Source organism: Trematomus bernacchii, unplaced genomic scaffold (genome assembly GCF_902827165.1).
Source record: "Trematomus bernacchii unplaced genomic scaffold, fTreBer1.1, whole genome shotgun sequence".
Classification (NCBI taxonomy): Eukaryota; Metazoa; Chordata; class Actinopteri; order Perciformes; family Nototheniidae; genus Trematomus; species Trematomus bernacchii.
Genome location: NW_022987560.1, coordinates 215,614 through 240,888, shown reverse-complemented (window position 1 = coordinate 240,888; position 25,275 = coordinate 215,614). Strand labels below are relative to the sequence as shown.

At 42.4% G+C, this 25,275-nt stretch overlaps 1 protein-coding gene across 1 annotated transcript in view; it reads right to left on the bottom strand.

The window, feature by feature from the left end:
* The window catches only part of LOC117477337 (nuclear receptor ROR-alpha A-like), a 99,320-nt gene extending 90,705 nt beyond the window's left edge, over positions 1 to 8,615 (bottom strand). The window contains exon 1 of the mRNA XM_034124018.1: positions 8,493 to 8,615. Coding sequence (XP_033979909.1) covers positions 8,493 to 8,615 — 123 coding nt within the window. The remainder of the gene's footprint in view (positions 1 to 8,492) is intronic.
* Between the last annotated feature and the right edge of the window lie 16,660 nt (positions 8,616 to 25,275).

Sequence of the window (25,275 nt, the reverse complement as noted above, 5' to 3'; positions counted from 1 at the left end):
GATAATATTGCTTTTGCACCAATACGCTCAGAAATACTCCTAAAACGTCACAAGTTCTTGCTTTGACTTTACTGTAAATACATTTTCGGCCCCAACGAATCAAAGCTTACTAACTTTTACAACGTGCAGCATCGATTGGTTAGCCATAAAACATGTTTCAAGTCAATCTAAAGGCACTCAAGATAAAACAAGACGTTAGCAGTGGTGGAAAGTGCATTTACTCAAGTATTGTTTGGACATAAAGCTGTGATTTAACCGTTCATTAATAATGCAGAACAGTTATTTCATTAGCAGATGGGAAGTGTGTGTGTGGAGCTCAGTGATGATAATACTGCAGAGGAAACTTCAAGGAGAAACAGCAGGGGGTCAGCTTACGATTCAAAGAGAAAGGAAATTATTTAAATTACAGAAGTACGGTAACGGTAGAAAAAGATGATGTACATCTGCATAGAGTCATAATTTATCAAAATATGTAGATGTAGGAAAGAAAGAATGGAGATTATTATTAAAAACAGTCAGAGTAAAAGGTGATCTTTGTGTGGCTCCATCAATCAGAAAACCTTAAAGAAATGTGTTAGGGTAATACTTAGAAAGAATACAAAGGTATAGTATTGCATCTTCTCTGTAGCCTGCATCTCATTGTTGTTGTTTAGTTGTTTGCGAGTTTCTAGAAGTGATTTTTCTTCAGGTTATTTCCCAGCTGCACTAAACTTTCCCTTCACAATAAGAGCGTCTTCTCTAATCCCACAAAAAAGTTGAACCACTGAGACAAACTCCTCTGACTGATGAAGACAACCACTCTCTCTGAGCGAGAACAAAGAGGAGAAGAGAATATCTTTGTATGCAAATCAACCTCCACCTCCACCGACGCTGGGAAAAACACGCCGACATCAAAGGCAGCGGCTGACAGGACTGCAGGAGAAGCAGCAGCTAAATGCTCGTTAGCTTAAATCCTGCAGGGAACCCCACCTCAACACCTACACAGACACATAAATAACATATAGGAATCACAATTATATCAATTTACTGTGTGAGGTATCATCATCGAGAAATATGTGTTTATGTTATGTAGTGTCTCTACTTTAAAGAGTCCTCTCCTGCTGATGTTCAGGTGTATATCAGTATGTAGTGTCTCTACTTTAAAGAGTCCTCTCCTGCTGATGTTCAGGTGTATATCAGTATGTAGTGTCTCTACTTTAAAGAGTCCTCTCCTGCTGATGTTCAGGTGTATATCAGTATTTAGTGTCTCTACTTTAAAGAGTCCTCTCCTGCTGATGTTCAGGTGTATATCAGTATGTAGTGTCTCTACTTTAAAGAGTCCTCTCCTGCTGATGTTCAGGTGTATATCAGTATGTAGTGTCTCTACTTTAAAGAGTCCTCTCCTGCTGATGTTCAGGTGTATATCAGTATGTGGTGCCTCTACTTTAAAGAGTCCTCTCCTGCTGATGTTCAGGTGTATATCAGTATGTAGTGTCTCTACTTTAAAGAGTCCTCTCCTGCTGATGTTCAGGTGTATATCAGTATGTAGTGTCTCTACTTAAAGAGTCCTCTCCTGCTGATGTTCAGGTGTATATCAGTATGTGGTGTCTCTACTTTAAAGAGTCCTCTCCTGCTGATGTTCAGGTGTATATCAGTATGTAGTGTCTCTACTTTAAAGAGTCCTCTCCTGCTGATGTTCAGGTGTATATCAGTATGTAGTGGTCTCTACTTTAAAGAGTCCTCTCCTGCTGATGTTCAGGTGTATATCAGTATGTAGTGTCTCTACTTTAAAGAGTCCTCTCCTGATGATGTTCAGGTGTATATCAGTATGTAGTGTCTCTACTTTAAAGAGTCCTCTCCTGCTGATGTTCAGGTGTATATCAGTATGTAGTGTCTCTATTTTAAAGAGTCCTCTCCTGCTGATGTTCAGGTGTATATCAGTATGTAGTGTCTCTACTTTAAAGAGTCCTCTCCTGATGATGTTCAGGTGTATATCAGTATGTAGTGTCTCTACTTTAAAGAGTCCTCTCCTGCTGATGTTCAGGTGTATATCAGTATGTAGTGTCTCTACTTTAAAGAGTCCTCTCCTCCTGATGTTCAGGTGTATATCAGTATGTAGTGTCTCTACTTTAAAGGGGACCTATCATGCAAAATGCACTTTTGTACGTCTTTTCTACATGAATATGTGTCCCCGGTGTTCCAGGGAACTCACCAAGTGTCAGAAAACACAACCCTCTCTATTTTCCTCCATACCCAAATCTCTAAAAAAGGGGCTGCAACGGATCTGATAAAAACTGATCCAGATTTGAACACTGTCCTGATGTCAGGACGTTGGCGCTACGGCTATTGGGCCAACTCCACCAATCAGGAGGAGACAGCCACGGCCATTGCCGTTCGAAAGCGCTGGAGACGCTGTAGTACATATGCCAGGCCTGTAGATGGTGCTGTTCTCACAGAATCAACCCTTGCAAAAACAGAGCTAACATTTTTCAAATTGAGCGAAATGAGGCATGGCTAAAATGCATGATCTGTTTGGTATTTTGAAAAAAAAAAAGTATAAATATGCCTTATATAGGTATGGTCCTACACTATATTATTCAAATATAGCATGATAGGTCCACTTTAAAGAGTCCTCTCCTGCTGATGTTCAGGTGTATCTCAGTATGTAGTGTCTCTACTTTAAAGAGTCCTCTCCTGCTGATGTTCAGGTGTATATCAGTATGTAGTGTCTCTACTTTAAAGAGTCCTCTCCTGCTGATGTTCAGGTGTATATCAGTATGTAGTGTCTCTACTTTAAAGAGTCCTCTCCTGCTGATGTTCTGGGGCCTCATTTATAAACGGTGCCTACGCTCAAAAGATGGCGTACGCCAGTTTCTACCAATGTTTGCGATTTATTAAAAAACAATCTTGACGGGAAAATGTGCGGTCCTCCACGCAAACTCTGACCCATGCGTACGCATTAAGCACAAAAACGGGAGAGACGAGAAACTGCGACACCGTTGGCAGAAGGAAGAATGGAGAGAAATATGTGGAAATAATACCATATATAAAATGTTACCTCTCATTTATCATATGAAGAATAAATGTTCACAAATTGATAAAGCCAATCTTAAAATGATTTAACAAACGCCTGTTTGAGACTCCTCAGTGCTCACAAAAACATAACTTGGAGAAATAAATAAATACGGAAATGTTATTGATCACCCCTCGATTATGTTCTCTTGTTAAGAAATGTATTCTCATAAATGAGGTAAGCAGGAGGACAGAATTACTTCAAACTGACGCCGTTTTGCATTTCTATAGGTTGATACGAGCATGGTTTTATATACTATCATGTTTAATCATGTTTTATGCCGTTCGCCAATAGCCTACTTGATAAGTCGCTCGTAAAACACAGGAGGTATGGAAACTAAGAACACCATATGTGGTAAATTGTACAGCTAATATAACACAACACATTAGTTGTATTTCCTTTAACTGGTGGATTATGGATATAGTTAGGAACTTGGATTCACAAGGGAAAAAGGACTCAAATGCACGACCCGGGAGCCAGAGATAAAGTATAAGCAATATACTTTTATTTGCCAAAAGGATATACAAATTGAGTCCAGAAAACTAATGTTATTAAGGGCTGTAAATATAATAAGTCTATGTCTAAAATGGACAACATTGTTAGGAGATTTAAACTATACAGCGATTCTGCACTGCGGTCAACTCAGCCGTCCCTCGCGTTTGTTTTTTCAAATCAGCTGCTCTTCATTTTTCCTGCTATATTTGACGAGTGATACAAATATTTTTTACCTCAAGTTCTTAAGAAAACTGACACTGTTGGACTCGGTTCTAGTTTAACTTCTACCAGAAATAAAATGAAGTACTTTTGCTGTGTACTTTGTGATTAATCCTCTGTCAGAGTCCCCTCCATAGTAGGCTCCATAATGCATGTTTTTCTGCTATCTTTGATGAGTGATACAAATAAAATGTTCTTAATGAAATTGATACTGTTTGATACTTTGTATTAGTAAGCCTACTACTAACAATACATTGAAGTACTTTTACTGTGTATTTTTTGAGAAATACTTTGTCAAAGTCCCCTGCTGAGAACAAAATCAAGCCACTTCTGCTAAGTTTGATGAGGGAATTCTTTTTTGTTGCCATTAGTTCTTCGTGAGATTGATCCTGTTGGACTCAGTACTAGTGAAACTACACCCACAAGTACTATGAAGTACTTACTGTGTAGTTTTCCAGTAATGCTCTGTCAATGTCCCCTCCTGAGAACAAGAATGCATGTTTCTCTGCTATTTTGAATAAGCGTTAAAACACCTTTCTTCATGAGACTTATATTGTTGGACAGAGTAGGCTATTTTAAGAGGATATGGTAGACAGAATATCAGCAATACTTTCAGTCAGTACTCCAGCAGCAGCATTTTTACCCCTTTGAAAGTCTTTAGAGACTGGCCTGGATAGCTGGTCACAAATATCCTTCAGCAAAGTGACACACTCTGTCACTCTTGTTGGCCTCTTATGATGCTGCTGTCTTTTAATATATGATTATTTTTCAGCCGCTAGTTCATTCCTCACCGATTCTTCAGTCTCATCAGCCTCATCAGCCTCATCAGCCTCATCAGCCTCATCAGCCTCATCAGCCTCATCCTTCCATCAGTCCCAGTCAACGCATCAGCCTCCAGCACACTTCCAGTGTCTGACTCCATATGATATTGTACTGATGCTGTAAGGGTGATGCCCAAGCCCCCAGGAAGTGCGCCGGACTCTGAGGAAAATATTCGTTGTGGTCAAACGGCGGTACTACACTTCCGTATCAGTCGCTGGGCCCGGAAATACTTTTTCCCATTGACTAACATTGGGAAAGAGACGTCTGCAAATCATTGGATCATTTTTTTTAAACTAAATAAACTACCCAGTATGAACATTTGTATAGCCCTTATTAAAAAACATTCGGTCCTCAAGTTGTAAAATGTGCTAATAACGTTATTCTGAGAGTTATTTTCCTCTGCATTATGAACGCGGATCTAACCCACGGGACCGCGCCGCCCGGCACGTGTGACGTGTTCAGTACTACATGAGTTTTACCTTTACCCATGGATGCACAATAAGAACAGATTATATGATTATATGAATACTTTCGTGACGTTTCGCTCTCTCAAAAGTTGGGCCATTTTGTCTTCATGCGCCAATGAGCAACTCTCATAGGAATGAACGAGGCCCCGCCTCCCACGCTGTATCCAGTTCTTATTATTCATCCATGGTGATGCCCCATGATCACAAAATGACCCCTCTAGAGTCTGAGTGCCAAGGACCTCATATTATGTATGTCATTAATGTTACATCACCCATTATAACAATTTGCTTTCCTTTTTTCTCTTCTCTTAACTGAATAGCCCTGTCTTTAAGTATAATACAATGTAAAGTCCTTTTCCTGCACCATTTTAAGGCTTCAAAACAGGCATTTTTACTGTATGTGTTTGGAGAAATTACAATAAATGGCCCAGAATTGTACTTTATAAACTCTGAATCTTGTGGTGCTTGAAAAAATACACACTGGCTAAGCCGGCCAGGTTATATATTCCTTTTTTGGAGCCCTTTTTTGCAATATTTATTAAAATGTCACTAGTTATACAAACCACTATCTGAGGATAATACAAGCAACTATACAACGCCCTTTATCTAGAGAGCCATTGAAGCCCATGAAGAATTTATCCTTCCACAAATATTTTCAGCTGCTGTATTAATAAAGTTGCCACGTGTTTTCAAACCAATGTGAGTTTGGAAAATTGCACAATATAAATCTATTCTAGTAGACCTCAACAATGGAATTATGATCAGTGGAAATTGCCATGACATGGGCCCTTTAATTTATCTGTGCAAAAAATTTAAAATATTCTTCATTTGCAGTATTTTTTTTTTTAAATGTTCAGAAAGACTGCATCAATTATATGCTATATATATAAATATAATATCAATATTTGTATTAACTAACCAAAGTCAATTTAAATATCATCATCATTATCATCATAAATATCAATCATTTTAAGATCAATTTGTGAACATTTATTCTTCATATTTGATAAATGAGAGGTAACATTCTATATATGGTATTATTTCTACATATTTCTCTCCATTCTTCCTTCTGCCAACGGTGTCGCAGTTTCTCGTCTCTCCCGTTTTTGTGCTTAGTGCGTACGCATGGGTCAGAGGTAGGTGCCGATCTGATTTAGATCTATTTGATAGGAAACAGTTGCACAAACACACACACACACACACACAAACACACACACACACACACACACACACACACACACACACATGATTGTATTGCCGCTAACAGTGTGCAGTCTGCAGAGAGTGGAGGTTACATAACAGCTGTTCAAAGATGATTAAAAGAAGCTCCAGAGAGGAAGCAGAAACTCTGATACTGAAATCAGACAGGAGCTAGCAGATAATGAGAGATCACAAATACAAAGTCTAATAAAAAAATTATATGGGAGATATACTGTATCTATTTTTAGAAGGCAAATAGCTCAGTGTTTAAAGGTGGGGTAGGTAGGTTTGAGAAACCGGCTCGAGATACACTTTTTGTTATATTCCATGGAATGCTCTTAACATCCCGATAGCAATGAATATCTTAAGTGCTTTGACAAAAAATCCATTAAAAAATGTCATCTGTGGAAGCCGTGGTAGGGGAGAAGGGGGTAAGTTGAGCCAGTGGGTAAGTTGAACCACCCCCTGTAACCAGGCAATGCTTTATAGTTGTAATCACGTGACCAGAAGTTATGCAAGCTTCTCCCATTTATCATTGCCTGTGAAAGAGAGATGCTCATTGTGGTCTGGTAAGTAAACATTTTTACAAAAAAACGTTTTTTGCTTGTCAAAGTACATTTTCTAGATGTCAGCTATATCGGCTGTCATGTCAAAAAAAATGTATCCAGGTTTAAACAAATATATTGTATATGTTGATGTGTTGGCAGGGTATTAAACCATGTGAGTCATTAAGCTAAAGATGACTCTGAATTTTAATGCTAGACTATTTTTTCTAAAATGGTGGCTATGGGGTAAAGTGAACCATGGGCCTTGGGGTAAGTTGAGCCAGTTTTTCAATGGAGAAATTAATGAAAGTAGGCCAAGTTGATAATAAGAGCTCATTGTAGGCTACATTTAAAGTTGAATTTACCCTGTGTTTGATTGGTAAGATGTATGAAATTGTATCACCATTTGTATGATTACTTTTCCTTTTATTAAAAATATTTGAAAAACTAAACTTGTATTTGGTTTGTTATTTATTGTTTAAAGTTACCTTTAAGATTTTGTGTAGGTATGCCCAGGTTTGAACAGGTATGCCCAAGTTTGAACAGTGGTTCAATTTACCCCCTGACCTGGATCAACTTACCCCTTACCCGGGGCAAGTTGAGCCACAAGACTTTTTTTTTTGTAGAAGTAATATTTTCACTGTCCTTTATCAAATATTAATTCTTATCATTGCCATTGATAGGAGACATCCTGAATTATAGGTGTGTGCTTTCATTTTTAATATGTGTAATTTCTCCTTGCTTAGAGGACAGCATAACTAAAAAATGGCTCAACTTACCCCACTCTCCCCTACTGTAAAAAGCACAACCAATCATCTGAGCCGGCCCGGCTAAAATGATTGGATGGCCTACCTGCCTGTCAGCCTTCCATCTGTGCCCAAACTTATCTCGTGCCCTCATTGGTCATGTGTGCGTTCGTGTGTGTTGGAGGAGGGGCTCTGTAAGGAAGTGGCAGATTTTCTCCGGTTGTGTATTTTCAAATTCTAGCGATCTCGAGCTGGTTTCTCCAAAATTACCTACCCCACCTTTAATGATCAAACTAACTTCAGTGTTTTAAATAGGATGTAATATGCAAAAAACATAAAACTAACTTCATGTTAAAAATAATTAAATAATTATAAATAAATTATAAATTATAAAATAAATATTTTTGAAGTCATTATAATTATAATTAGAGATGAATGTGAGTTCCTCAAAGTGCACATTTCTAAACAAAGCAGTATAAAAAACAACATCTAAAAAAACTCAAGGCTTAAAATAGGACTTCAATTATACGTTTTTGAAAAAGAAAATCGTGTTCAGAAAGTTATTCCACCAAATACCATTAAAAGTGTTTAGACACTGATGGAGAAACACACTTGTTGGTGTTTAATATGCAGTCAGCGGCTCACCATGTCCGACTTTAGGGGACCTGCCTCGGCTTCACACGGTGTCAAGATGCTGTGTGTGTGTGTGTGTGTGTGTGTGTGTGTGTGTGTGTGTGTGTGTGTGTGTGTGTGTGTGTGTGTGTGTGTGTGTGTGTGTGTGTGTGTGTGTGCGTGCGTGCGTGCGTGCGTGTGTAAGTGTGTGTTGCTGCACAAAATCGTTTGAAGTTGCTGCTGCAGCCCGACACATGGGGATGGGATTGAAAAGCATGAACGTATTTTTCAAAAAAGCAGCGGATGTCTTACCTTTGCTGCTGGGTTTCTTAGCCGGAGAAAGGTGCTCTTCGCCGGGGAGAAGCTCCAGGATCACCGGGGTCTCCGTGAGTGGTGTAGCCGGTTCAGATCCGCTCCTCCCCGGGTCGCTCGCTGAATCCTGCGGGGAAGACTCCATCCATGCACCGGGGGTAAAAACAGAAAAGCTCCAAAACGAATAAAATCCCGTCAGAAGTCAGTGGTTGTTAAATGGATGAAAAAACACCCAGTGAAGAACCGGCGGAGAAGCGTGTGTGAGAAGCGGGAGAGAAGCGACTGATGTGCGGCGTTTAGAGGAGAGGAAGCCGGGAGGAGAGAGGGGGAGGGCGGGGAGCTGAGGAGAGCTTTCTCCCTGGAGGCAGAGATCCAGGCACTGACACTTTACCATCTTTCAGACACAAATCAGCAGGGATGGAAAGGAACCAGTACATTTACAAGTACCACAATTAAATACTATTCTGACATATTTGTACTTTGAGTATTTTTAATTGTATAGTACTTTCCAATTCTTCTCAACTACATTTCAGTTGCAACTTGTACTTTTTACTCCACTACAGTTCTTAAATACTTAATATTTACATGATTATATGATATGATGCAGTACTGTCATCTACACAGAATTTTACACAGAAATTAAATCAGTTTTCAGAATTATTGTAGCACTGTTTGATCAATGACCAGTTATATCATTGAAATAAAAAACATCTGTGGTATATTTAATATATTTTTTTAAGGATGTGAGATATGATTGAAGGTTGCAATGCATGTTAAGTGGCAGACATTTATATGGGTTTTTTTTTTACTTTAAAAACGATAATTCAAGACAAAGGTACGGTGGCCGACAGGTGCAAACGAGCTACACCGACCCAAAAGTCTTCCATCGGGAGAAACGATGCAAATGTAAAAACACAAATGTTCCAAATGAACTTGAAGAAACATCTTCAGCAACTTGACAACACATGCAGCATTTAGAAAACATTCAGCAACTTGAGGAAACATGCTTACTAAATGCTTATGTTATGCTATGTTTACTAAAAGCTGCAGAAACCAAATGCTGCAAAAACAAAGTCAACTTTAATGTCAATCTTACTCAGTTTGTGTTTACAGACAGAGAGATCGAATTGAAGTTTCCAACAATCCCGAGTGTACATTTATACAGTATACAGATATGTATACAAATATGTACAAAGTATGTATATCCTATATACACAGTCAACAGACAAATGTACACATTTGCACACAACAACAAAAAACACAACAATCAATATATACAAAATAGCAGTCACTTCAATATCAATATCTTTGGTATTGGAAGCGGACGGCCCGGGGGCAAAGCAGAGGCAGAGGATGGAGACTCGGGCGGACTGCCCGGGGGCAAGGCAGAGGCCGAGAAGGGGGACTCGGGCAGACAACCCGGGGAACAACAAAAGAGCAGGGAAGTCCGCGGCGGGGAAACTCAGGGGGGCGAAGACAGGGGCGAAGGCCTCGTCGGGGTAACTTAGGGGGCCGGGCTCGAGGGCGAAGGCAGCGGCTGGGAAACTCAGGGGGCCCGGGCTCGAGGGCAAAGGCCGCGACGGGACAGCTCCGGAGGACGGGCAGGACGGAGGCGGGACAGCTCCAGAGGACGGGCAGGATGGCAGCGCCAGGACAGCTCTGGAGGACGGGCAGGGAGACGGCGTAGGCCGCGATGGGACCCCTCCGGGGTCAGCTGGATCGCCGGAGCAGGAGCACAGGGATCGGGAGCACTGGGAGCTGGAGATGGCGGAAACCCCGGTGGGACAGGAACCGGTGTCGGCCGGACAGGAAACGAAGCCGTCGGGACAGGCACAGACGGGACCCTGGACAGAACATGGGCTGGTGTCAGGACCCTCAGCGGAACCCCCAACGAAACAGGACATGGAGTTAGCAGGACCCCCGACGAAACAGGCGTCGGCTCGACCCCCAACGGAACAGGACATGGGTTTGGCAGGACCCCCGGCAGAACAGTAGTCGTCGGGACCCCCAACGGAACAGGACATGGTGTCGGCAGGACCCCCGGCGGAACAGGTGACGGCGGGACCTCCAACAGGACACGGGGGGGTGGAGTGGGCCGGAACCCCGATAGGACATGAGGGGCTGGAGTGGGCTGGAACACCGACAGGACACGAGGGGCTGGAGTGGGCCGGACCACCGACAGGACACAGAGAGCTGGAGTGGGCCGGAGGGCCGGTACTGGAGCCGGAACCATGGCTGCAGGGGCCGGAACTGGAATCCTGGCCTTGTGTTTCCTTCCATTCTGCCTTGAAGCCTTGCGGAGGCTCAGGGGTCCTCCAAAGGCCAGACGAGACCCAGCGAAAGGGTCCTCGAAAGGAGCCTTGTTGGGAACTGTGGCAGGCAGGGGGCTAGCAGGCCGGGAAACAGGTTTGACCTCAAAGCTACCGAAAAAGTCCTCCACCACTCGGGTAGTAAGTCTCTTAACTAGGGCCTCGAGGTTACTTCTTGGCGTGCCTTGGAGATGATAGACTGCCTTTCCTCTCTACTGGAGGCGTATCGGCAGTCATTTTTAAAGCAAATTCAATTGTACGTAACCATGTGCTGGGTCCATTCTTGGTGAGATCCTTCTGTCAGGGTTGAGCGAAGCAGGCAGGTTTAACTGAAAAAATACCTTTATTTCAAGGATACAACTAGACATACATAGCAGAACTCTCTCCCCTGTGAACACATTCAAAAAACAACAAGGATCTCACAAAGACTAACAGGAAAAGCAGAACCTAAATGCACACAGGACTAATCAAAGACACAAGACACAGGTGAGGAGGGAGGAGAAAACAGGGGCACAAGGTGAACACAATCAGGGGTTGAACACTTTTCAAACTAAAACAGGAAACCAAAAAGACAAATCTACACAGGACCAAAATAAAACACAGACAGATCGTGACACAGGGGACACTAAAGAGTGACGCACACAGCTGGGACCGGAGCGCTTGGTAACATTCAGGATTATAAAAATATATAATCTTGTTCTTTCCATTTTGACGGGACTCTGTTATAATAATCAAGTAATCAAGACCATTAGACTCAATAATCTACCTCTAAATTAGCTGTCTGTTTTATATTTGTATTTGCCTGCCTCTATACCTTTTTCAGCAGCAGCTTTTTCAACGTCTAATTTCCTTTTGCCAGAAGCTTCACAGTGCCGGGAATATTTAAAAAAAAAAAAGGAGGATATTGCTCCAGATTTCATCACTTGAATTAGTTCAGATTAAATAAAAGAGCTGAATATGATGTTTATTCAGAGCTGCTGGTTGACCTGCAGTGAAACGCCTCGGAGCGATCACACGTTTCTCATTTCCACCTGCTGCAGATCAGAGGAACACTTTGCATTTAAAGCATTTATAATCTCATCCATGAAGTTTCCAACTCTAGGGACACAAGCAACATAATAATAATAATAATAATATTAATAATATAGCTTAGATTGATATAGCGCCTTTCATGGGACCCAAGGTCGCTTTACAAAGAAAACAGGAGTAAAAACAAAAACAAAAAAAACAAAAGGCAGTCAGACAAACAGTCAGACAGACAAAACAACAAATAAATTAGGGGCCGAAGGCAACGAGGAGGTCAAAAATCACCCAATCAGCAACATCACGCCCAAAATTAGCTGCCTTTTGCTTAGCGGTGGTGACGTGAAGTCATGTGACCGTGCTGTAGTTCCTTTATAGTCCAACATTAGCCTCCTTTAGCTTAGCGGTGGTGACGTGAAGTCATGTGACCGTGCTGTAGTTCCTTTATAGCCCAACATTAGCCACCTTTAGCTTAGCGGTGGTGAAGTGAAGTCATGTGACTGTGCTGTAGTTCCTTTATAGCCCAACATTAGCGGCCTTTAGCTTAGCGGTGGTGATGTGATGTCATGTGACCGTGCTGTAGTTCCTTTATAGCCCAACATTAGCCGCCTTTAGCTTAGCGGTGGTGAAGTGAAGTCATGTGACTGTGCTGTAGTTCCTTTATAGCCCAACATTAGCGGCCTTTAGCTTAGCGGTGGTGATGTGATGTCATGTGACCGTGCTGTAGTTCCTTTATAGCCCAACATTAGCCGCCTTTAGCTTAGCTGTGGTGATGTCATGTCATGTGACCGCGCTGTAGTTCCTTTATAGACCAACATTAGCCACCTTTAGCTTAGCGGTGGTGACGTGAAGTAGGCTAATGTGACCGTGCTGTAGTTCCTTTATAGTCCAACATTAGCCTCCTTTAGCTTAGCGGTGGTGATGTGATGTCATGTGACTGTGCTGTAGTTCCTTTATAGCCCAACATTAGCCGCCTTTAGCTTAGCTGTGGTGATGTGATGTCATGTGACCGTGCTGTAGTTCCTTTATAGCCCAAAATTAGCCACCTTTAGCTAAGCGGTGGTGACGTGAAGTCATGTGACCGTGCTGTAGTTCCTTTATAGCCCAACATTAGCCTTCTTTAGCTTAGCGGTGGTGACGTGAAGTCATGTGACCGTGCTGTAGTTCCTTTATAGCCCAACATTATCCGCCTTTAGCTTAGCTGTGGTGATGTGATGTCATGTGACTGTGCTTTAGTTCCTTTATAGCCCAACATTAGCCACCTTTAGCTTAGCGGTGGTGACGTGAAGTCATGTGACCGCGCTGTAGTTCCTTTATAGCCCAACATTATCCGCCTTTAGCTTAGCTGTGGTGATGTGATGTCATGTGACTGTGCTTTAGTTCCTTTATAGCCCAACATTAGCCGCCTTTAGCTTAGCGGTGTTGACGTGAAGTCATGTGACCGTGCTGTAGTTCCTTTATAGCCCAACATTAGCTTTTTACTTCAGAAATCATGAAGTGTTGTAAATATGTGGAGATTATCCTGCTGAAACATCACAAAAGTTTGTTTTGACACAGAGATTATTTTCTGCAATAATCCAAAATTCCATGGACCAGGGAGATGATGCCTTCAGGGACCAACACAGGAATACTTCATCCTGCAGAACTCCATGTTGCCTTGCTGTTTATCTGTTAGGGTAACATCCCCTCACATTGCTCTGATGAATAAAAAGTACGTCTCCTCAGCGATCAGAGGAAAGTGAAGCTCTCAGAATAACAGCGTGACTCATCGTCGGACTAACAGCTCAGTTCAATAATTCAGCGCTCCTCTGTAAATATGAATTATTGAGTCTGGGGGCCGTGTCCTTCACCGAGAAACACTTCTGCTCTCATCAACCGCACATTTCCTTTTCTTAGATCATGAGCAACGGGACCGTTTTATGTCTATATGGCACATTTCTGCACAATACCTCCACTTTGTAAACACACAGAGATTCTACATAATTGTTCCTGTTTTTGCTCATTAATTTCTTGTCAACATGTTGTATTCTGTTATATTTCTAATAATATATAATTTCTCTTACTGTGTACATGTTTGTACCACTTGAGCAAATTAAACCTACTTTACTAACTGGATTCTGATTTTAAAAACTATCTACTGAGTTTGCAAAGTGTTAACTTTAACGGTTAATGTTGCTGCAGTTTTACAGTAATGGCAGTGTTTTACGTCAGATTCCCGTGTTTTACCGTGTGCAGTGTTTGCAGAAAGGGCCATGTTGAAGTGACATTTGGGTGCAGAGCTGAAAATGTGTTTAGAGTTTTGAAGCTATGGTTTTGCTGTTTTGAGTGCCAGTTTAAATAAGTGTGCTTTCTGAGACATTTTAGTGTGTCAATACCTGAAAAAACCCAAGCAGAGGGCGCCAAACCTCTCTCTCATCAACCAGCTCTGACTGAGAGATTCAAGGCAATCCTTACTGCCTTATTATACTTATAGAGGTGGAGAAATACTCAGATATTGTACTTGAGTAAAAGTAGAAGTACTCAGATCTTGTACTTGAGTAAATGTAGAAGTACTGAGAAAAGTATTATAACAAAAGTAAAAGTCATTGTGCAGATTGTTCCATTTCAGAATAATATATATGATATGTTTTATAATGATTGATCATTAAAGTGTTCTCAAAGCTGGTAAAGGTGCAGCTAGTTTGAATGACTTTGTATACTGCAGGGTAGCTTGTGAATTTACTCCAGGTGGAACTAAAGTCTGATTTAACACTTGATTATATTTCACATCATATCACCCATTTACTTGACTTTTGAATTATTATTGAATTTTGAGCAGAACAATGCTGTCATCGTTGCCCAACACTAATATATATAACAACGCTGATTTCTCCTGGGGCATGTCCATATTTCCGTCGACAATTTATTTAAACAGTTCCCTCCTGTCTTTATTCATTAAAACAAGGGAATGACATGTTTATACTCTGCTGAAAAACACCACAACTATGCAGGGAAGTGAGTCTTTTTTATTTTGGTACAGTCTAGTTTAAAATAAAGAGAACAGAATCAAACTGAAAACATCGTAACATTGTATTAACCTGTTAAGCCCTGAGCCTGTTTTTCAGGTCTCAGGCTAGAAAATGACATTCCCAGAACAAATGACCATATCTTCCCTTCTAAAAGGGGAAAATTAATAATCTTTTTTCTCAAAGTAATGATAAACCTGTGAGTTGGATGTTGAAAAGTCAGAATCAATATAGATGTTTTTTATTTTAAAGAAAATTCAGATTTTACATAGTGAAAAACTGTAAATGATAATGTCCGTCCAAAAATTATTTTTTACTTACAGGCCCAATCCCAAACCACTCCCTCGACCCTACCCCTCCGTGGCGGAGTGAACTGAACTCCGTCTGTAGCCACACTCGCAGCTCAACGAGGCTCCCTCCTGTCAGATGGAGGGAGTAAATACAGCGGCAAGCTTTGGGACAAACTCCCCTCTCTCCGGCAGAAACAGGAAATGCCGTAACTGTATGTAACAACGGTTTCAAATCAGCATCTCTTAGACAAAAAATGTAAATTAAGAACTCAAATAAAACTCCAAACATCTTTCATTGTGTTACTTTTTTGTAAAGCTCTTTTAGTTTTAAACCTGATGTTTATAAGCTTCTTAGTTTTTGCAACAGTCTGTAAATATACACAACTTTATAATAAAATGCACACATTTACCTTTTTCTAGACTAAACACAGGTATGATCCTAAGTTAAAAAAATATGAGGTTATCATGAGGTTGTTAACATCGCAATTTATCAGTGGATGTTTGCTGGAACTACTTGTAAACAGCGTGTTTCCTGACGGTCACACACAGCGTGACTCCGGTCAGGTAGAGACCAGTCTCAAGTCAGCACCGATGCAGACTCGCTGTTTGAGGGCTTGATAGCTCACTCCCCCTCCACACCTCTCCACACTCATTGGTTTGGAACAGCACTTAATGTGGCGGACCCTCCGCGCGAACGCGCAAACGGAGGGGTAGTGTGTAGGGGTAGGGTGTAGGGCGTGGTTTGGGATTGGGCCGTAGTGAAAACTACCCTTGGATGATGGTAAGGTGTGGTGGCTGTACTCTCCAGCCGCCTCCCTTGTGTGTGTTTTCTCTTTCCCTGTCTGTGTGGGCGTGGTGGCTGTCACTCCTGGCTGCCGGCTCAACCTCCACCTGCTGCAATCAGCTGTGCACCCTCCCTTACTACACACCTGATTCCCATCAGCCATTTACAAATGGCATATCAGCGGAGGCTCCACAACCTGTCAGCGCCAGATCGTTGTTTAACCCCAGTGGTAAAACTCTCAGCCTTCTTAGCCTTCTTAGCATTGTTAGCTATTTTCTCAACACTGAATGTTCTTCTTACGTGTTCTTCTTGTGCTCCAGGATCACTCTCCGGCCGCCTTGTTGTCATCACCAGCCGCCACCAGTCGCCATTCCAGCCGGATTATTCTCCACGCTCCTCCACCTCAAATAAAACCTTTTTTCCAACACACTGCCGTGTCCTGCGTTTGGGTCCTCTCGGATAACGTAACAGAACGATCTGGCCAGTATGGACCCAGCGGACACAGGCCACCAGTCCAAGACTGCGGACGAACTCAGCCAAGCCCTGGCCAATCAAGGCGCTCTCGTGGGGCATCACGACGTGGTTCTCCGTGAGGTTGTGGAGACTCTCCGGAACCTCTCCGCTAACGTGCAAAGGATCGGCACGCAAGCAGAACTGCTCACCTCACAGTCTTCTCCCCCGCAGCCCGCTGCACAGCCGACAGCCCCTCCCCCCGCTCCTGCCGCACCTCTCCATCAGCTACGAGAGGCCGTCATTCCCACACCGGAGCGATACGCTGGAGATTTGGGTATTTGTAGAGCCTTTTTGTTCCAGTGTATGTTAGTTTTTGAGCAGCAGCCTAGTACTTATCATACAGATGGGGCTAGGGTAGCATATGTAATGAGTCTGTTGAGGGGGAGTGCTTTAGATTGGGCTACAGCCGTTAGGGAGAGCCAGCCACAAATTTGCTTTTTATTTGATACTTTCATTTCCGAAATGAAAAAAGTTTTTGATCACCCGGTACGGGGGAGGGACGCTTCCAGGCGCCTTCTTTCTCTCTGGCAGGGCTCCCGTAGTGTAGCCGAATTTTCAGTTGAGTTTAGAACAGTTGCTGCCGACTCAGGCTGGAATAACGAGTCATTGCAGGATGTTTTTCTTCAGGGGCTGAACGAAGCAATTAAAGACGAGCTAGCTGCTAGGGATGATCCAGTTAGCTTAGATAATTTAATTGCCACAGCTATCAAAATTGATAATCGCCTCAGAGAGAGACGCAGGGATAGGAATAGCCGTCACCCCAATCCCAGCTACTCCTCACTTGATCCCCAAATTGGCACTGCCACTGCCCCAATCTCCAGATCCTTTCCGACTCCTTTCTCGGTTTCACCCCCCGAAGATGAGCCCATGCAAGTGGGAAGGGCCCGCCTCTCACCATCTGAGCGGGCTAGAAGGATCCAGGCTGGGGAATGTGTTTATTGCAGCCAAACCAGTCATCTCGTTTCCTCCTGTCCTAATCTGCCCAAAGGTCAGGCTCATCAGTAGCTGTGGGGATTCTGGCGAGCCCTTCCTCCTCTCTCAACCCCCGACCCAGAACGCAGCTAGAAGCCGTGCTTTGCTGCGACCAACAGTCCCTACCCCTGCTCGCCTTAGTGGACTCGGGGGCGGACGAGAACTTTTTGGACATTGACATTGCAGCTCAGGCAGGAATTCCCTGCGAAGTGTTGGATTCACCTCTTAATGCCAATGCTCTAAATGGACAATTCCTGGCCCAAGTCACTCACCGCACCAAGCCAATAAACCTCATTCTGTCTGGAAACCATTGTGAGTTTATTCAGTTTCACCTAATTTCCTCACCTCATGCTCCCATAGTGTTGGGCCATCCCTGGTTAAGAACACACAACCCCCAGATTGATTGGGTAACTGGCAAAATCATTAGTTGGAGTTTTTTTTGTTTATCCTCATGCCTGCAGTCTGCCCTACCGCCAGCAGAGGCCGCCGCTCCACCACCCAAGATCGAGCCACCTGACCTGTCCCCACTGAATATCATAACCTAGGAGAGGTGTTCAGTAAACAGCGAGCTCTTTCTCTTCCTCCTCATCGACCCTACGACTGTCCCATTGACCTCCTTCCCGGGGCCCCTCTGCCTTCCTCACGTCTGTTCAACCTGTCTCGCCCTGAGAGAAAATCCATGGAGAGTTACATCCATGACTCCCTGGCTGCTGGTGTCATCCGCCCATCCTCCTCCCCGGGCGGTGCTGGTTTTGTCTTTGTGTCCAAGAAGGACCGCTCACTGCGGCCCTGCATTGATTACAGGGGTCTTAATGCCATCACTGTAAAAAACAAATATCCATTACCCCTCATTAACTCCGCCTTTGAACCCCTCCAGGAAGCCACCATTTTTTCCAAACTGGACCTCCGCAATGCCTACCACCTCGTCAGAATCCGTGAAGGGGACGAGTGGAAGACTACCTTTAACACACCACTCGGTCACTTCGAGTATCTGGTGATGCCTTTTGGACTGACGAATGCCAATGTTTTTTTCTGGACCCCAGAGTGCGATGCAGCCTTCTCAGAGCTAAAGAGACTCTTCACCACTGCTCCTGTGCTCATCCACCCTGATTCCTCTCGCCAGTTAGTTGTGGAGGTCGATGCCTCCAACACCGGGGTAGGGGCAGTTCTTTCCCAGCGCTCGGAACGAGTCAAAGTTCATTCTTCTGAAAATTTGACAGAAGAAGGTGTCGTAGCAACTTTAAAATCAGCTGTGGTCTAGAGAGAATAATCAGTTAGGTAACAAACGTACAGCAACACAATATTCGCATTAAAAGCAATAAGGACCTTTATACTTGCAAGCATGACGTCTCCTCCAAAGAGCACGTCCTGTTCTGAGTAAAACAGGCTCTCTTTATAAGAGGACATCAAAAGCAGATTTACATTACAACATCATTCTGGGAGGCTGATACCCCCTCTTGCACTGTATGCAAAACCTTCACTCCCTACAAGACAATGGGATATACAGATACCCCTCAGACACAGTATGCAAAACCTCACCCCCTCTGTTGACCACACATACATTTAAGGCCCCTACACACCAGGCAGTCACCAGAGAACTCGCCGACATCCGACACCGACAGATCCATCGACGAGTTCTCCTGCGTCTTGGCCGTGTGTACACTGAAATACACCGCTTTACTACAGCCGAGCACGTACGAACTGCGCATGCGTGAGTGGCAATAACTCTCCTTACCAGCAGCCGGCGGTAGTGTGTATTCGTCATTCAAAATAGGCAACAACCGGAAGACAGAGAAGAAGAACAGACTGATATACAAACAAATAGCGGCGGGTGCCGTTCCATTTTCACTCTCGTCCATCGAAAACATGTTTTAGAATATAAAAATACATGCATGATGAAATGAGCACATAAAGTGCAGACATACTATAAAATCACAGTTAATAGACCTGCATCTGATGATCGCAGTGTTCTGGCGGGTGTGTAGTTTATTGAGTCAGCAATGTAATAATGGCCACTTCTTGCTAAATTTACGATGAGATGAAAAACCGGACTTGACCAAACAAATCACGGAGCTCTCAGCAGAGGACAGCCGGGGACGCTCCCGCCGATATCAGAGATGTCCCTGCTATGTGTGGGAGGTAAGAGAGGACATTTAAGGGCTATGTTTGATGTCTTTAAGTATCACCTGCTGGGGTTTAGCTGCTGTCTTGTGCCTTAAATCGTTTGTTTACGTCCCTCACTTCCGTTTCGCTTCTCATTTGCAAGCTGAACAGCTGATCAGAGTGGTTTCTTGGCCCGATAGCTTGTGTCCAACACCCGGCCGATTCAACATGTTGAATCGGCCGGGTGTCGACCGTGAAAGGCCAAATAAGGCGTGTCACGGCCGAGGGTTCGGGACACACCAAATTGAATTTGGGCGACAAGGAACCCGTTTTCGCCCAACAACGCAAGACGGCCGATATCGGCCTGGTGTGTAAGGGCCAAGGATCACTCCCAGAGAGATGACCTAATCAGAGAAACTAAGGTCAGCAATGTTAACACATTTGATTGCACAATTTCCTTAACAAAGGTAAGATCAGGAGACAGGAAGTATTAGATGAACATCCTAATGTATATGAGGAAAGAAATTCGTTGCAGAGTGTTGTAAATGTACCTTTTTCTATTCAAGAGTTGAGAAGAGCACTAAGTAAATGTAAAATGACTGCTCCTGGGAAAGATAATGTATGTTACATAATGTTGGCCAAATTAAGTGATTTTGCATTAGGAAAGCTGCTGGAGATGTACAATAAGATTTGGGAGAAAGGGAAGCTGCCAATAATATGGAAAGAGTCTGTCATTATTCATATTAGAAAACCTGGGAAAGATCCAACCAGTCCAGGCAGTGATAGACCTATAGCTCTGACATCGCACTTGTGTAAAGTTATGGAAAGAATGATAACAGAAAGGCTGACATACTATGTTGAAAAAATGAACTAATGACTCCTTATCAGAGTGGGTTTAGAAGAGGGCGGAGTACTTTAGATCCACTGCTGTGCCTGGAATCTGAAGTCAGGAAAGCCCAAGCGAATAAGGAGTGTGTTGTAGCTGTATTATTTGATGTGGAAAAAGCTTACGATATGATGTAGAACAGGGCTATTCAATTAGTTTGGAATGGGGGCCGGTTGATGAAAATGATCCAAAGCAAGGGGCCGGGAAAAAGATAGCTTGAAATATGAGCAATCATATTTAAGAGCTTCAGATACAGTAAATACTACAACAGCATAGTGGAGTGCATATATTGTGTTTAATTCAATCAAACAACATAGCCCCAAGGCCTTTATAGATCTAAATGGCAAGTTCAGAACTCAGTAGGCCTACATGTTTCATTTGATTTCATTTAGGTGAAATGATCTAATCATTCACGCAGAGATGCAATCAATGACAGGAGTTGTCACTACAGTATAGTAGGTGGGTTCGAAACCCGAGCCCGTCGAAGTTTTCAGGCATTGTCTACCCCTCTACCTCTCAATGTAACACCCTCTCTGGAATAAAGGCATTATGGCACAAAATAAATAAATAAATAAAATCTTAAAAAAAAAAATTGATGACTTTTTAACATTATACTCAAAGGGCCAGTAAATATCACCCCGGGGCCGGATTTGGCCCGCGGGCCGCCAATTGAATAGCCCTGATGTAGAAGGAAGGATTATTAATAAAACTGGACATTATGGGTCTGGGAGGTAACGTATATAATTGGATTATGGATTTTTTGTTTGGCCGTGCCATCAGAGTCCGAGTTGGCAATTCTTATTCTCGAAGGCATGAAGTTGAAAATGGAACCCCACAGGGGAGTGTAATAAGTCCTCTTTTGTTTTCTATCATGATAAATGATGTATATACACAAGTAGGATCTGATATCGGTAAGTCACTTTTTGCAGATGATGGAGCTATTTGGAAAAGGGGCAGAAATGTAAATTATATTGTAGGTAAGATTCAGGAAGCCATTACGGAAATTGAAAGCTGCATGGTGGAAAAAACTGAAACTTTATTTTTTACGAGGAAAAGGATAGGTGAGGAGGTTAGGTTAAAACTTTATGGACAAGAACTAAAGAAAGTGAAGACATTTACATTTCTGAGAATATGGTTGGACGAGAGAGTCACATGGAGTACTCACATTGATAAAGTAGTAGATAAATGTAAAAAAGTTTTAAATGTTATGAGGTGCTTGGCAGGCACTAATGGCGCATTTCCACTACACGGCCTCGCTCTGCCTCGCTCGGTATGGCTAGGCCTCGTTAGGACTGGCTCACTTTATGGCGCATTGCCATTACAGTTTAGGAACTGGGGTAGTATCTATAGTAACGCAGTGTAGGCGGAGCCGTGACGTCATCTTCAATGAGAACCCCAGAAAAACAACATAGCCGTTAGCTGTTAGCACTCAGAGCTCACAGCTCCTCATATCTGTTCAGAAACTAGACAACCCTTTCATGCATGAATTATGAAAGCCTCACTCAGGATTTTTTTACCAAGTGTTTTTATTGCTCTTGGGGCATGCAAATCAAGATTTTAACTTTAGTTTTTTTTTATCTAGTTTTTTCAAATTTAGGAAAAAAAAAATGTATATGTCCACTCAGGTGGACAGTATGCGTTAAAGTCTAAACTGAAAACTTATACATTTGGAAAAAATGATAAATAAAGATTTGCAAACTTAAAATTACATTATAATAACTTAAGTATATATATTTAAGGCCCAAAAAGATATTGCAAATGAAGTATTTTCAAGAAGAACAGTAGCAGTAACAGTATGAAGTTTAGTTGAAATATAGCCAGTGATGCATGACGTCCACTGTAGTGGACAGGCGAATAATCATGATTTCCTGCAATCATAAAATCAATACTTTGACAATTTATGAATTATATGATTCCTTAGTTGTTACTTGATGTCACCAAATGTTTTATACCTGCAGGGAGCGCTTTCCATGAAAGGATTGGCAGGATATCGGCAGGTGACTTGGTCCATCTGGCTTTCTGTCGTCCATCTTGGTTTAGAGACATGTATCATGCACTTGCACTGACTTTCCACTGAGTGGCAGTGTATGGGATGATGCAATAGGGTCCTATGTAGTGGCTGATGGTGCAAAAAAAAAACATGCATATACAAGAAAACACCTTTTGAATAGCTGTCCACTGTAGTGACCTCTATGCGTGAAAGGGTTTTAAACAAGTACAAACCACAGACTGTCTGTGTCATGGCGAATACAGTCGCTGCTTTATTTATGTCTGTATAGGCCGTTGTTGTGAGTGTGGACGGTCGGAGCATATATTGCGTTAGCTTAGCCAATCTCCATTTAGAAAACACGCATCAAGGTTTTTCGCCTGCCGCCTGTCTGCAGACTTGTCAAAGCATTAATTCATGGTTTTTACTAACCGGTATCAGTATGTTGTTACTTCGGCATCATTTTGAAACGTGTATTACAATTAAATCACGGTCAAATATGTTCATCTTGTTGTAGTTGTAGCCCCCTTGCCAGCGATTCTCTCTCTAGTTTAGCATACTCAGCCCGACTCAGCCTGGTTGTTCCTGGCCCTAGAACCACGATTTTATGGGGCCAGAAAAACTGTGAATTAGGACCCGCTAGCCGGTACTAGGCCAAGTGGAAACGCAACCAAAAACGGGCCCCGCAGTGCTCGGCACGCTTAAAGCGAGCTCCGCGCTGCAGTGGAAACGTGCCATAAGTGGGGGGCTGATAAAGCTGCTTTGAGGAACGTATACACAGCCTTAATTAGCTCAGTCATAGAATACGGACTAATAGTGTATGGTTCAGTTGCATACTCTTCTCTTCAATAATTAGATAGAATCCAGGCACAAGCACTAAGGATATGCTGTGGGGCAGTCAGATCTACACCAGTGTCGGCACTTCAGGTAGAGGTCGGAGAAATACCCATTTTTTTTAGGAGAAAAGTTAATTGTTAATTACTGGGCAAATCTACAGGGCCATGAAGATACTCACCCTACTAAACAAACTGTAAAAACAAGTTGGGAAAGTAACAAAATTAAGAAAGAACGTTTTTGTGTTTGTGTTTCGGAATTATGTAAGGAATTCAAAGTTAAAGAATGGAATATTAGTCCGACGGTGTTGTTATCAGCTGTTCCACCATGGTTGCTACCTCAACCTATAGTAGATTTATCTTTATTGAAACGGTTACATTCAATTAAAAATATGCTTATGTGAACACTGTTCTACATGAACAATATGGGCAGTTTATACAAATATTTACTGATGGATCCAAAAATCCAGAAAATGGTCAAACTAGTTGTGCATTTTATGTTCCTGAATTAAAGGTCAAAGTGGGAAAGCGAACAAGTGATCTCATCACAGTATATACAGTAGACATGATGGCTATCTCACTAGCACTTCAGTGGGTAGAGGAAATACAGCCAATGCGAGTGGTCATTTGCTCTGACTCCAGTGCAGCTCTGGAGAGTATAAACAACTTCTCTTCAGAATGTCGTCAGGATATTTTACATGACATTTTACACATCATGTTTAGGTTAGTACATTTGGGAATTGTGGGTATTAGAGGGAATGAGGTAGTGGATCAACTGGCAAAATGTGGTTTGAAAGCAAACCAGATTGATATAATGAAGTCAAATCTGTTACAAAAGTAGTTATCAAGCAACAATGGCAAAAATTAAGGGACAGTAACACTAAAGGAAGACATGTATAGGAGATACAAAGGGAAGTAGGAACGGGAAGCACTTGGGGGAGTAGTAGAAGAGAACAGAGCATTAACAGCAGGACAAAATTGGGTCACTCTGGATTAAATTCTACATTCCATCTGATTGGAAAACATCCAAATGGCACTTGTGATGGTTGCCAACATCCAGAGATAATACATCATGTATTTTTTAGCTGCCCGGAATATAACAGACAAAGACTCATTCTGAAAACTGCACTGGAACAACATAACATCAAGGACATGGATTTCAAGTCAATATACGAAAGTAAATCAAGAAATGAAGCAAACAAGTTGATCTTCAAATTCCTCAAAAACACTGGTCTGAGGACAAGGATTTAATATGAACATTTAATAAATCAACAGTAGGTGGCGATAATGCTCCAAGTGGAAGCGATTCACCATTAAAGAAGAAGAAGAAGAAGAAGAAGAAGAAGAAGAAGAAGAAGAAGAAGAAGAAGAAGAAGAAGAAAGTGCAGTCGGATTCTCTGAAGTACCGCAGTCTCTTCTCCTAAGCTTTATATATACAGTCTATGCTCTGTAAGAAATTAAAATCAATGTTTAATGATGCAATTTAGTTTAAACATAGAGTAATCTTAAAACTATTTTATTGTGAAAACATTTCCAGTTAGCACCAGCCTGTGGTTAACGTTGATTCTAAAGTTTATTTTGAAAAGCTATTCCGGAAGAAGTCATCCGGAATACCAACAGTAAGCTTGACTTCCGGTTTTACGCAAGTAACGTTTTGAGCCGTTAAAATGCATTAAAGAAAAAGTCATGAAAGAGAGTATGAGGAGAAGAGGCGTGTGGAGTTATGCAATGAATATACAACGTTTAAATCCTCTGTTATGCGCGATATCGGACACAGAAGACCGAGGAGGGCCCCTACGTCACCACAGCCGCCATTGAAGAGGAGGAGCGAACGGAGGATATATAGAGCAGACGAGCGTTGTCTGTCCTCTCCTCACCCCTGCACCCCTTGGGACCAGAAGACTCCATTAGTCTCTTTATTTTAAGTTTCTCTCCTGGACGCGAGAACAACGAATACTTCTAACAGCTCCGAAGTCCTTTTGAATTCTCCTATCCACTATCCCTTAACCCCGTGACGTTTCACACAGAGGTCAAGGGATAGACGATAGACGTTAGGAGCTGATTTTTGGACTATTCGACTGCAACCATGGCCTCCGCAGC